The sequence below is a fragment of the Theobroma umbraticum genome, unplaced genomic scaffold, assembly GCF_002168275.2.
Source record: "Theobroma umbraticum cultivar Fairchild unplaced genomic scaffold, ASM216827v3 scaffold_12.0, whole genome shotgun sequence".
Lineage (NCBI taxonomy): Eukaryota > Viridiplantae > Streptophyta > Magnoliopsida > Malvales > Malvaceae > Theobroma > Theobroma umbraticum.
Genome location: NW_018397272.1, coordinates 2,456,394 through 2,471,157, shown reverse-complemented (window position 1 = coordinate 2,471,157; position 14,764 = coordinate 2,456,394). Strand labels below are relative to the sequence as shown.

General features: G+C 33.8%; 1 protein-coding gene across 1 annotated transcript; it reads right to left on the bottom strand.

Moving 5' to 3' along the window:
• Positions 1-1,751: 1,751 nt before the first annotated feature.
• MYB16 (myb domain protein 16) lies at positions 1,752-4,192 on the bottom strand. Its single transcript, XM_021441931.2, has 3 exons — positions 3,809-4,192; positions 3,554-3,683; positions 1,752-2,949 (listed from the first exon to the last, which is right to left on the bottom strand). The coding sequence occupies exons 1-3, from the start codon at positions 3,939-3,941 to the stop codon at positions 2,007-2,009; spliced, it is 1,206 nt and encodes a 401-aa protein (XP_021297606.1). The 5' UTR covers positions 3,942-4,192; the 3' UTR covers positions 1,752-2,006.
• Positions 4,193-14,764: the final 10,572 nt, after the last annotated feature.

The window sequence follows — 14,764 nt, the reverse complement described above, 5'->3', positions numbered from 1 at the left end:
CATTGAGTTTCTGGGAAAGAAATTATTGATCCATTTGCCTTGCACATGCATGCACCTGCCCTAGTCACAAAAAATTGACTGCTTGTTCATATATACCAGTGGTCTACTTTTTCTAGTGTGGAAAATTTTCATCTTGCAATTTTCTGCTTCTTTAAAATGCAGTAATGATCTCAGCTTGTTTTTCTGCTGACTAGTCAGTATTCATGCACATGTTAAGCTCATGAAAAGAAAAAATCATTTTTTGGGGGTAATTAATAATTAAATACTGTTTAATGAATGATATTTTTTGAAGTATGAGATGTTGATGGATTGTTAATTGATATATTAATTGCTGAATATCCTTTTTGTGCAGTAGAACTATAACTTTAGCAGTTACACGTCATTTGATGGAAAGCTTTGACAACAATGCTAATTTAGAGAATCACATTTCAATTAATTATAAGTTCTAACAAAAAAATTGATTAGGGTGCTCGAGAAAACAAAGTACCTCTCAACAAAAGGACAATGGAAAGACAAGGACGTCCTCATCCTTGTGCGACAAACATAGCGTTTATTAGCAAAACTTGAAGACAAAGGATTAGTGTCCTAGATGCATCCATGTTTATTATTGTCAATAGTCATGTTATCTTAATTTTCCAAAATTGATGTTAGATCACTTTCATCCCACTTAAGCATCCAAGAAAGCTTAAGAAAAAGTAGTCTAGCTACCGTCTTACCCACCATCTTTGCCAATCAAGCTGATCTGGTATTGGCAGTGGTGGTTAGGAGCACCCTTTTTTTTTTTTTTTTTGCAAAACTCTGTAAATTTCCCTCCTCTTCAGGTTTGATAGTTCCAGCTGAGAGCACGTATTCGAATTTGATACCTCTGAATTTCTTAGGCTAGAAGAAGAGGAGAAAAGGGAGAGAAAGACAAAATAAATACTTAAGACTAGTGCTTAGAGATAACTGAAGAGCAAGGGTAATGAGATGTGGGCACTGCATATGGTCTATGAGTTGTCCCAATCTTTGGTCAGTATTTATAGTTTCAGCGTCATATCATAAGCCATTTATAATTTTCTTGTTTCTGAAATTAAATGATGAGCAAGCAATATCCTATAGCATTAATTTGAAATGTGTGATCTCACGTCAGTTGAAAGAGAATCCGTTGAAATAAGTAGAAAAAAAGAAGAAGAAACAATCTGGTTGAAAAATCAAAAACGATATTGTTGTTATGGTAAATATTGGTTTGCAATATCCATGTTGCTTCTTCTGATAAAGTCTTTCTGTTCTCCACAAGAAATATTAGCTCTGCAGAAAACTATTGATCATTTAAGTTTGCTTTGGTTTCATTTCTCCTGATTTTTTCTACCAACCAAACTAACGGGATTGAAAAAAAAAAAAAGGGGAGAACGAGAGAGAGATACCAAGAATTTTTCTTGCTTGTTATTAGCAGAATGTGACCTGAAACTACCAGCAATAAAGTTTGTCATTAATACATCCCTGTATTTATTGGACTTGTCTATAAATAAAAAGTCTAATACAAAGGAAATGATGAACTTGAGGGTAAATCCATATCCCCTTCATCATAAACCCTTTTGTAAAATGATCAATATCTTCCATTGGGCCATCTCCTAGACCCCTCTCCTCTCCTTGATGATAACCTAGAGATCTAGATGATGGGAATATAAAGATAAATATTAACAAAATTACAACTCAAATGTCATGAAATTGCACTCAAGCATATGTAAAAATCATCAACTGCAACAGGACTAAATTGAAAAGCTATCAACATTTCATTTTGTAGAAAGGCAAAGAGTGAGAGAGCGGCTCAAAGCTGTATTTGTTGCTTTCTGATAGGGATATAGCGATATGATCAGCGAAGCATGGTAGCAAATTAACCATCACGTGCACACTTAAGTTGTGGGGAAAAAAAATTAGCTGATGGTATTTGCACTGCTTGAGAACAAATAAAATATAATTAATGGCTTTTTGACTTGGGCTAAGGATTGTGGTTGTGATCAACTTCTTTAGAACATTGGTGAATCTGATGGGGAAGAGTTCACCAAATTAAGAATGCTGTTCCAATAGTTCTTATTATCTTCGTAGTAGTCACTTCCATCACCACTGCCTCCACTGTGTTCATCAGATTCTTTGCCACTGTCTGATAAACTCCGGTCCATGGAATCATTAAGAAGAAGATTAGTGAAGCCTTCATCCATTACATTCCCAACATTAACAAGGCCATTATTTGGCCTCAAAGACTCCGGAGTCCATCCTCCTTCCATGGAAATTGTCATATCATGAAGGCTAGAAGTGAATGATAGAGAATTCTCCATACCGTCTTTGTATTCAGGCAAATTACTTGAACTTCCAAGGCCTTTCCAGTCTTGTTCACCTTCTTCTTTGATGATTCCAGTGTCTGATGAGCCAGAAGTAGTGCCAACAAACTCAATCATGGGCATTGAACTCACGCCTAGCCCGGTACTCATGATTGGAGGTGCATTCTCTGAGAAAGTAAGTGTAGATGTAGGAGACTCAAGGTCACCAGCAGCCCCAAGTCCAGTACTGTTTAAAACACCAGTATTACCTTCACTGGATTTTGTCCAGCCACTGTTCCAAGCTGTCTTATTCACAAGCTGGGCAGCTGAAGTAGAAGCAGAAGCAGAAGCAGAAGCAGAAGGAGCATAACCTGGAGGGTTCAGCTGATGTTGGAGTGAATTTGAACGTAGCTTTGATTCTCTAACCAACCTAGCTTCAGCTTCAAGCCTAGCACTCTCCCATTGAGCCATATGGCTAAGGTTTGCTGCATTCTTGGATTGACCATCAGTGGAGAGTAAAGCATCACTTTTTGGCTTGTGAGTGACTGGATCAATTCCCATTTTGGCTAACCTTTTCTTGAGATGAGTATTCCAGTAGTTTTTGATCTCATTATCAGTTCTCTTTGGCAAGTGAGTGGCTATAGCCGACCACCTGAAGACAAAACAACGAAGACATAATAGAGACAGACTCTTACGTATATAAAACCCTAGAAAACATCAACCGCCACAAAGCATTTTTTTGAATGCTTCAGTCATCTAAAGACACAAAAATTAAATAGACAATTAAGAAAATGAGAAAAAAGAATGAAGAAACTAAAATTTATTAAAAAAGAAAAAAAATTCATTTGCTATTTCATTTTAATGAAAAATTGAAGACCATTTTTGCATTTAAAGATCCCCTTGTATTAAAATCAGATGTCAGAAGAAGCAGCAACTTATTGCAAATGGCAGAGACCACAATTTTAATTAATATCTGTAGGGTCAAAAACCACCCAAAAAATAAAAAAGTGTAGGTGATAGGGTAGAGTAGCAGTTCAGACTTGAGAGTAATTGTGTGCGGCCATTATATCAAAAAAATGTTATTGAGTGTAAGAAATTGGAGCTTGAATTTCCAAAACCAAATTTGGAAAAACTAGGTTTAGAAGATCAGAAAACTAGCCAGTGTTTCAAAGTGATACACTCAAGGGTCATGACCGAAGAAGACATCAAAAAATGGACAAGAAAAAGAAGAGGAGAAAATTATCATGAACTTTTACCTGTTCCCCAAAAGGGCATGGAGTTGAATGATGGTCTGTTCTTCTTGCAAACTAAACTTTCCTCTCTTAATATCAGGTCGTAGATAATTAGTCCATCTAAGCCTGCAGCTCTTCCCACATCTTTGAAGACCTAAAAAAAAAATGAGACCAAAAAGAAAAAATTGAGCTGAACTGAAGCATGGATGAGGAATGAATGAAGTACCTTGTACCATAAGTAACCAAGAAAAGAGGAGAGAAAAGGTTAGGGTTAGTCACCGGCTTTTGCCGGCAAGGCACGCCAGCTTCCATGACCATGTTCTTCAATGTAAGCTAAGAGTTTCTGATCTTCTTCGGGTGTCCATGGTCCTTTCTTCAAACCCACTTTGTCACAGCAAGGTGATCGTCCCATTGGGTATATAGTGAAATCAGCAAAGAAGAGGAAAGTTGGTTCTGCCTTTATATAACACAAGATATTGAGAAACTAATGGAGAGAAGGGAGAGAGAGAGAAAGAGGGGGGTGTGGGGTGGGGAGGGGAAGAGGCTTGTGTTTGTAAATGAAGAGATGGGCAGAGAAGAAAGGTCAGTGAAATAAATGGGATAGAGAAATTAATTTTTGATCAGAGCATATGCTAAAGTCACATGACAGAAGGAAAACCCTTTAGTAGCATTATTTCACTATGTAGCTTTACTTAATTCATAGGGCACCAGAAATTGTCCCATATATATATGGCCAAAGAACGAAGGAAGTCCCCAAACCCAGAGGGATTTGAAAGGATTTTTTGGTCCTCACAACACAAAAAAGCAAAGGTAGTAATGGCATGTGGTCCGATCCAAAATTTCAAGTCTCTCTCAAATTTTTCACTACATTACTCATGGTGACGGTGACTCTTCCTCTCAATTTTGACCCTTTTCTGAAGGTGTATTAATTAGCTTATAAAGTTGCATTTTAGAACTAAAATAGTGTATTATAGTTTTCATGGTGCTTTTAAATTTCTTTAATTACACTTTCTCATTTGTGCTTTTGTTAAATAAAGAGAATACATGCACCTACCCTTTCATTACACAAGATTGGGCGAAACACGTACAATTTTGATGGTTGAAACTGATGACACAAGAATGACAAAAACCTTCTCATGCATGATGATATTAATCCGAACCAAACCCAACCCGCACACCACCCCCCCCCCCCCCTCCCAAAAAAAAAAAAAAAACAAAAGCAACAAAAACAAGAAAAGTTTACATATGAACTCGTATGTGTTCAATGTTAAATTAACTGGAATATAAGTAAAGACATCTGCAATTTTCGTAAACATATCACTAGTATGTAGTTGATTGCATTGCAAGATTCCATCTCTAATTAGGAGACATCCTAACGATTAGAGATTCCATGGTAGAGGTTTTGAGTTTGAATTTGAAGATGAAATAAGTGAAATTTATGAGATGAGAAAGGGTTACTCATGTTATGTAACCCGAAATTCCATATATATTTAAAAAAGAAAAGACCCAAAGATGCAAGATGCTCTTAACAGTTCTATGTAACCAGAATTTACTAATGGTTACTATTAAATAAGAGACTAGTACTAATTTACTCGTGGTGAACTTTTAAAGAAACTAAGTATTAACTTATTAAGTCAAAGTCTCATTGAGATCCTTCAAATTTGTACAGTAAATACATACATTCATGATCAGAGATAGACAATTATGGAAGTTTAGCTTGGCCTCAGGTTTGCAAGCTGTAGAACCCTACTTGAAAAAAAGATAGTAGATTTTAACTGTTTTGGAGACTGTAGGGTCTTTACTTCTTGACCAACCTAGCTAATTAGAGCAAATCCATGCCTGTTCCTTTTGGAGATGTGAAATTTTCAGCTCACTGCTCACTACTCAGACCATACAGAATGCAGAAACTATCACATCTGTTGATTGGCTACTCCATGGTATGAGACTTGAGTGCGGATTAACGCCAAACTGTTGAGAGCATTCAGATCTATTGTTACCCAAAATGACGGGGCCAGAGTACATTGCATAGGCAGTCAGTTAGTTTGGCATATTGAATCTGATTTATTGATTTCAGTAACAATTATAAGTTTTCTTCTGGTTTGGCTAAAAGCTGGTTATGACTGCAGAGCCTTTTATCAAGAACTCCAACCCCCATTTTTTTTCCCTTATAATTTCTCCCTTACACTAAAAAAAAGAAAGAGATCCCTTCAATGCTATGTATCACTGCAACATATAGCATAATTATTTAGCAGTTAAATGTTTCAATAATGACACTTTGTTTAATTGTCAACTTGTGCTGATAAAATTAATCACTAAAATGCTGCTGCTCAATGTGAAAAAAGGTCTGCACTCTGTGAAAAAGTTTGTTTCCTTGGTGGGAAACGTAAAAAAAGAAAGAAAAAGAAGAAGAAAAGTTGTGTTTTGTACACTACAACTCATTGAAAAAGTATGGTTTTAATTACTTCTTTATAGAAAGATCTTCAAAGACAATTTCATTTTTATTTCTTTTCAAAAGGGAAAAGTGGATTTCATTGATAACCTTCAGCGTACAAAAGCTTTGGACATGAGACTTTTTGATAGTCATCCTGAAGTCGCAGTAGGGTGTTGCAATTTTTAGTATCGTGTTGCAGTTTTTGAACTTTGTTGAAAACCCAATTTTCTTGCAGTGATATTGTGGCTATTGGCTATGGCTAACCTTTGTACATAATGAAGCCATCTTACGGTTGTGAAATATTTCTGTTTCAAAAAGAAAAAATCATAAAATTCTGAATTGTTGAATTTTAGGTTGATTGGAATTCAAGATCCTATTTGACTAGAATTTTTATTTGCATATAATATTTAGTTATATAGTTTTAAACTTCTTGTTACATATTTGAGTCTTAATCCTATTCTATTTTGAATTTTTATATTGAAAAAACGAGTCTTTAAGTTTTAGAAAAGTAGTAGAGCTTTGAAAGCTGTAAACAGAACACGTTGTAAATTTGTTTTTTGCTATAAGGGGAGTTATAATGGGTGTTGGTGAGTATTCTTATGAGGCTATTAAAAGAGGGTTGCAATGGTCTTTGGGTTGGTTTGAGAAAGTATTAAGAGAGACTTTATATTTTTCAATAATAAAAGAATCGTTTTAGGGGCATAGGCAAGAGGTTGAATTATGTAAATTTTTGTGTTTTTCTATTTGCTTGATTTTCTTGTGTTTTCATCTTTGTTGTTTTTGGAGCAATTTTCATAGCAAACTAGTTTTGGAGTTTCGGGTTTAGTAGGTCAAGATTCATCAATTATATCAAAAGTTACTAGTTCTACAAATTTTTCAATTAAGAAATTTTGATTGGAAGACTAATTTCATGGTGGCAAAAAAAGATGAAAGATCTCCTTTTGCAGCAATTATTGATACACTTTTTGCTAGCAATTAGAGAGCATATTAGATGTTGAATGGGCAAAATTAGAGGAAAAGTGAGGTAGTACTATTTGGCATTGCATTGGAGATAACGTGTTTAACCTTGTAATTGATGAAGAATTTGCTCTAGAATTATGGGCAATGTTGGAGAAGATTTATTTGCTAAAATGTCTTTCCAATGGTTGCAGAATTAGGAAAAAGCTGTATCACTTGAAGATGGAGGAGAATGGAGACCTTGTGAAGAATATGAATGAGTTTGGCGAGATCATTCTTTAATTGAAGAAGGTTAAATGTGAAGGTTGAGGAAGAGGAGATGGTATTATTATTCCTTATATCGATTTTGGACTCCTATGAAGTATATTTGAAATCTCTAATTTACGAGAAAGTACAACAACATTAAAGTAAGCACAAGCAGGAAAGATACAACAACGTTAGAGTAAGCACAAGTAGTGTTAATGTCTTATGAAGCCCACAAGAAAAGTAAGGATCGAAGAAGGATTCAATTGACTCAACATTGGTGGCTAAGGATTAAAAAGGCAAGTCGACTATCAAAAGATCTAAGGGTGGCAAGTCTAGACCTAGTAATGTTCAGTGCTTTCGATGCAATGATATGGACATATTCAAAGATATCGTCCTATAACAGGGGATGAGAATAATGGGAACAAAGGTGAGTATGTTTTCATTACTTTCTTTTTTTTTAAATAAAAATAATTTTATTAACCTTACAACCATAATGCTATCTTTTGCTTAAGTCGTAAAAGACTCCCATGTCATAAGAAATTTGGTCTGGGCAGCAGAAGCCAATACCATTGACAAAAACACTTTCCATTACTCTAATCAATGGTATCCTCTTACTAAAAGATCGAAACATTCATCAAGAGCTGAGTAACCTTTAAACAAAAGTTGGGTATTGCATTCTATTACAATCCACTTAATGATTTCTAATCTTACCTAACCAACATAACCACACACTAATTACAAAATATTGAGTAGCAAAAGCAAAAATGCTTCCTGCTCCTACTTCCTCATTTTCCACGTTAGCAACTTAAGAAACTTGTTACATGTCTTTGACCTTAGTGTGTTTTCATTACTAACAATGATGATTATGTTATCCTTGCAATCTCAAAGATACGAATGCAAATTCTAGTGATAGTTTGTACTTAAATTCTACTTATGTCACTCACATATGCTACCAAAATAATAATAACGATTTACTTTAAGAAGGGGTGATTGTGAATTTGATTTGGATGATAAGTCAACAACGAAATTTATGGATCTTGGAGTTATGAGAATCAAAACGTTTGATGGGGTTGTGCACTCTTTGGGTGGTGTAGCTTATGTCCCAAAGAAATCTAGAATCTAATATGGTTTGTTGTCATTGATGGAGTGATAAAAGTCACACAAGATGACATGGTTCTAATTAATGAGGGGGAATTTGCATAATGTTTTTTACTATCTAAAGACATGAGCATTGCACAACGGATGATGGCAACCAATTTGAAATTTCATTTACCTAGAAAGTGATGAAAGGTTCCCAAGGTTCTCATGGTGTAGATGATCATGAAAAGATGAAAAATCTTCCTAATGTTGGAGAATTGGAGAGGTTGTCATGGTCCCCTTCTAAATTCAATTAGTGTTATTGACTGGATGGTTATACATGTGCCTTGGCTATTTATCAACTTGAGTGTTGGACCATATTTGATTTGTTATGTGTAGTCAGGGTAATTAATTTGAAGGTTAATGGTTTGGAAAGTCTTGAACTTAGAGAGTTGTTTAAAGTGTTAGAAAATAGGTGGAGTTGGAGAGTTGCAATTTGGTGCAATTAGTGAAAAAGTTTAAAGAGTTTGAATTCAAGTCAAAGGTGAAGATTTACTAAGTTTGCGGTTGATTGAAATCCGAAATTGTATTTGATTGGAATTCTTGTTGTGTATAACATTAAGTAGTTGTACAATTTTCCACTTTTTGATCCAAATTGAATCCTAATACTATTATATTTTGAACTTTGTACTATAAAAGTGGGTATGTATTTAGGTTTTAAAAGCATAGTAGGGTTTTGGTGAATGTTTTTGTGAGGTTATTGAGAGAGGATTTACAAAGGTGTTTGGGTTGGTTTGAGAAACTATTGAGAGAGATTTAATTGTATTTTAGTTTCTCAATGATAAAAAAACTATTTCACATTTCATATAAAGACCAAAGGTCCAATCATGTAAATTTTTATATTTTTCTGTTTACTTGATTTCTTTGAGTTTCATCTTTATTGTTTTTTGAACAATTTTTCATAACATGAAGTCTAACTTAAGTTAAATTAAGAATTATGCAGAGGAATGTGATAGGAAATTATCTTATTTCTTAAAGAAATTTAAGATTCTAAACTTGAAATTTAGATGAATCCATGCTTTAATTTACATGTTGATTCTTTGAGCCATTTTGTCACCGAAAATTTTTATTTGAAAATTTTACTCCACTAAGCTATAGGTAAATCATTTTTACATAGGGAGGCTCAATTGAATTTTCTTTTTTTAATTGTAAATTTTTCTTAGATGTGTGTATTCCATTGTATTTCTTCTTTCATCATTAGTTTTTCTTCTTTTCAATGGTCTGCATCATAGAGACATTTTTTCAAGTAGAAATTTGAAATAAAATAAACTGATTTAACAATATATTGGGTATGAATGTGATTGAATATTCTTTCACCAAAATTTTTGTACCATATTAATCTGTTCATTTCTCACCCCCGTCCCCCCTCATGGGACGGTGTCTCATTTAATAGATGTTCCTGACTATGTATTCGTTTGGTCCCAATCTAAAAAATATAAAAAATTAAATTTGCAAGTAGAAATAATAGTATGATTACATCCACTTATTTGAGCTTTAATTCTCTTTCTTCTTCTTCTTCTTCTCCATCTTCTTCTTGGTGTAAATAGTTCTTTTTCCCCCTTGGCTTAGCATCTACTCGTAGGAGTTAGCTAAGAAGTTATAGTAACAGATCATCAAAGAGATAACCCTGAAAAAGACTACTATAACTCTAACAATGTAGGAAACTAGTAGCCAAAATTATTGAATTGATGAATTAATAGCTTAAGTGGTATATCTAACTTATAGCTTTGTATTATGGAACACAATTTTGTCCTTTGGATTTGATGATTTTTTTTATCACGAAAAAGGTAAAAAGATTGTGTGCCCTAATCCCCTATTAGAAAGAAAGAAAACAGACTTTTTTTGAGCTAGGTGTGGATTAGTTGTCCTCATATAAGTTCAATATCCTTAGGAACGGTGGCAAATTGTACTTGATTTGGTTCAAGAATATTTTATACTTTGCATTAAATCAATTTGATTTTGATGAAACGAAGGGTAGATGTCGACCTTAACCCTTTCAAAAAGTATTTGCAGCCTAGTATTATTTTTTTCTTTTTATATATATGAGAAAATTTAAGAGTTTTTATGTTAACTAGGATTGATTGACAAGAAAATTCCATACTTGATTAGGCGAGTAATCTTATCATGTTTTTTAAATAACCTCTTTTTATTAAAACTTATATAGCGTTAAATTAAACATTTATTAGCACAATTAACTTATTTTTTATTTTGATCGACACTTTTGTTATTTTTTTTTAGTTCTTAAAAAAATTACTGTAAACTCAAAAGCAAAATCAAATTTAATCTTATAAATGTATAAGTAATTAAATGTAATATAGATTGTTACATAACTAGGTTACGTAAAAGTAAAATCATGCATTTTGTTATATATAACAAAGAGTACATTTTTTAACTACAATCCTTAAAAGTATTAGTGTTTGGTTTTATATCCAAACTTGCTATTTACTTATATATTTTTTTTGAACTCCAGAAAGCAAAAGGCAAGTAGGAAATGCAATAACCAAACGTGGTGTAAATGGACAAATTCAAATGCAGAAGCAAGAGTTGAGGAATTAATGGAGTTTAATACAATGAAGAGTGGGCTATAACTATTATTATTATTATTATTATCTCAAGTAAACATAATACAAAGATAGATAAAGACAATTAATTTGTAAGAATACACAGACAACAATTTCCAATGTCATTGTCCCTTGTCAACAGCAATCTCAACTTGTTCTAAAAAAGTTGCTTTGTTTTTTCTTAAATTTGAAATAAAAAATCAGAACCCAACTTTATAAATAAAGAAAATACGTATTAGACAATTGAGTAAAAGGAGGAGGTTGTAGTAAACACTATTTATGAGTATACTGATTACTTATGTTCCAAGGAGTACTCATCGGGGGAAGGTTTGGCACTGTATATAATGGATAACAGTAATGATAGAGACCCAAGCTCCAGTTCCATATGCAATAACTTTTATTAATATAGAGGGAGAAGGTTAAAGATTAAAGGGGGAAGGGGATTTATTGAGGTGGGGCTCCTGGCGTTTGGAGTATAAGAGGACAAAGAGAGAGGTGGGGGTCCCATTGGGGACAAGCAAAAAATGGAATACTATAAATGTTTGTGTGTGGTGAGCAAAGGCAAAGGTGTATTGGATCCAATATTCTGATTGGTTGGGAAAGGACAATGGGGACGCCTCCTTAAATTCTCCCTTCCATCATTGCCAGCTCTAGTTTGCATGGTCCAACACTGCCTTAATTGCCCCGTTAAATGAATGTCCATTACCAGGTGTCAATCTTTGGAATCATCCACATGTCTACTTATATCTCTTCAGAGGCTGTAACAAAAAGAAACCCATGTAAATAGAAAAGTGATCAAATCGGTAACTCAACTAACTATTTACACCTTTTAATGTTATTAGCAAGGGTAAGACTCAAAGTTTCTCAGATTTTTCTTGTATGTGCAATGTCTTTTCAGATTTTGACATTAGATTGCTCTATTAATTTGGCGAATTGCATGAAGGAGTGGAGACGGAGCTCATCAGAACTAGAATAATAATTTCATAATTCCTTTTATTAAAAGACGGCATGGAAATTTAGACCATTTTCTAAAACAAACCTGATAATGTGTATTAGTTATAATCTTCAAAAGACGACAGCAGCAAAAGAAAATAAATAAATAAATATATATATATATATATATATATATATTTGAAGGGTAATTAGAGCACAATTTGGCCATGAATGGTCCTTGAACCTATATAAAAATCCACTTCAATTTTTGTTAGGTGTTGATCCAAACAGCAAGATCGATAGTCTCAACGTAATTCATTTGTTGGGGAATAAAATATTCTCATTTGAACATGAAGGTGAACCAATTATTGAGAGAAAGAAGTAGCTAGATTCTAACAAATGCTTGGAATTCAAAATGTTAATCAATGCTGACAAATGTACAATGTCTGTCTTAAATTAATCTTAGTTCAATTAAATGCAGTCTTTGTTCTATGGTTAGACCTAGAACTAAAAAGCAAACATAAACTATAATTTTCGTGTAAATTAGCTTTTCTGATAAGGTCATGTGCATTCATTAAATAACCGAAATTGGATTAATGCAAACTTTGAAGCTATAGTGAAAGAAAAAAAAAACACAAAAGAAATAAAGCAAAGGACCGATTTCTTTTCCCGTACGTACATATGGGAAGAAAGATTCAAACCTTGGACCTTATCCTCTGAACAAGTAACAATTATTGGATCAAAATTACTTAATTGTTAAAAAAAAAAGAAAGGAAAATTGTTGTCATAAATTAAGGCTTATTCATTTCCAACTCCGCCACCGCCGCCAGCGCTGCCTCGCTAGTTCTGTTATGTGATGGGAACGCGACTTTGTCCACACGAGGTAGAAAAGGGCATTAATAATAAGTTTCACAAAGGACAAAGCATTTGCTACATTCATTATCATCTTAAAAAGTTAATTAAATGCAGTAAATTTTAGTTACATAATAAAGAGATTGACGACCCAGTATCGTTTTCATATTCAATATCGTTCATTTTTTAGCATCTTTTCATTCATATCTTGAAAATGATTTTATGCCAACAAGGATATCTTTCTGAATTGATGCATATATACAGGAAGAACATTTAGGTGGAACCTTTATTTTCTCAATTTTTCAATAGAAAATTTGACTGAGTAAAAATTACAAGTGAAAATATAAAGTAAGAGATTCATAATATATATATTTATATATTTGGAAAAGAGATCAATTTATATGCTTATCATGAACAAAATCCCATCACATCATATAACAATAAATCTTTAATATCTAAAGAAGGATTATTATAGACTACAAATCTTTCTTCTGCAGTGAAATCCTTGTTAGCCATATAATCAGCTAATCTATTACCTTACTTGACGACATGCCGTGTAATCACCTCCCATTGTTGCTGAAGAACACTTTGGATTGGTGGACCAGGTCCGAATTAGGACAAGGCTGAGCTGATGGAGTATTAATAGCTTCGACTGCCATCTGTTGTCAACTTGTAGATCGATTTTCCTGTAACCCAAGTCCCATGCCAAACTCAAGACCTTTATAAACTCTCCAAAGGTCCGTTCTATAAGCTGAGCATTTATCTAATTTGAGTGAGAAACCTCCTTTTCATTCAACTTGTGCATCCTATAATGCACCTCTCGCTGCTACCTTGTCCAAAGAATGTTGAAAAGCACCAACAACATTTAGAGCAATATAGTTCGTAGTAAATAGGAACCATCCTATTAAACGTTTCACCCTGGCTCATGCATCTGAATTCTCTTTTTGCAAAATATTTATTCTAGTCAAATGTGTATCATGCATCCGAACATTTGATTCATTGGTTGGTGCATGATCCCTTGCCTAAAGCGCAAGGTTCGAATTCCCCTTCCTCCAATATGAATGAATTCCTCCATTTCTAAAGGAATCAACATGAGATACCAAACACCATATTCCATGGAACCTCTTTAATCATAACTTTGCTTATGTTTAAGTTAAAAGACATCCAATCAAATAAAAAAGTAGCATGAAATATACCTTGTAGATTCTTTGGGAGGAGTCTAATCCACAATGCATTAGTCGAGGGACAGTATCTTAATGTATGCAATATCAATTCTTCTTATACTTGACATTGTGGGCATGTAGGATCATTAGAAAATTTCCTTCACACTCTTTCTTTATTTGTAAGAAGTTTATTATGAAGACAAAGGAAAAGAAAAGTTCGAATTTGTTTAGGACCATGCCATTTCCAAATTAAATTCCAAACACCATTAATTCCTTCAACGTTAGAATTCGGCAAACCTCTTAGGACATCATATACTGATGACACAGTAAATAAACCCAAAGGAGATGGTGCCCAATAAGGCTTGTTTGTCTCCAAGGTATTTGTAGGAGGAAGAGTTTTTGAGAGATGATTAATTACGTCAAGGGGTAAGAGGTTCACCATTCTCTCTAGATCCCATTCACCATTTGACTTGATAAATTCTTTAACACTGCTATTATCATCAACTGATGTACCAATCAATTGGGCTACTTTAAAAAGAGGACAATCATCTAGCCAACAATCAGTCCAGAATCTTGTCAAAATACTATATCCAATAGCACACCGAATATTAGATTTAAATTTAAGCCAAAGTTGGCTAATAGAGGTCCAAAATGCCGATGCTCCCTTTCGTTGTATATTGTCTGTAACCTAAAACTACCCCATATTATATTTATGTTGCAGTACCTTCACCCAGAAAAATTTTGATTTTCGAGATCATTTACCAACATGCTTTATGCCAAAATGCCTCATTCATTGTCCTTAAGTTACGTATCCTTAATCCACCTTCATCTTTAGGTCGACAAGTATCACTCCACTTCAATACCTTTTGAGAATTTGAGTTGCCACCCTAAAGGAAGTTTCAACAATGTGCCTTTATCTACTTACATGTACTCACTAGGATTGCAATTGTCTGCA

Excerpts from the sequence above, each read along its gene's own strand:
- MYB16 (XM_021441931.2), bottom strand. The coding sequence starts at position 3,941 with ATGGGACGATCACCTTGCTGTGACAAAGTGGGTTTGAAGAAAGGACCA. Across the intron at positions 3,684-3,808 it reads TGCCTTGCCGGCAAAAGCCG|GTCTTCAAAGATGTGGGAAG; the intron begins GTGACTAACCCT and ends TTTTTTTTTTAG. Across the intron at positions 2,950-3,553 it reads CATGCCCTTTTGGGGAACAG|GTGGTCGGCTATAGCCACTC; the intron begins GTAAAAGTTCAT and ends TTTTGTCTTCAG.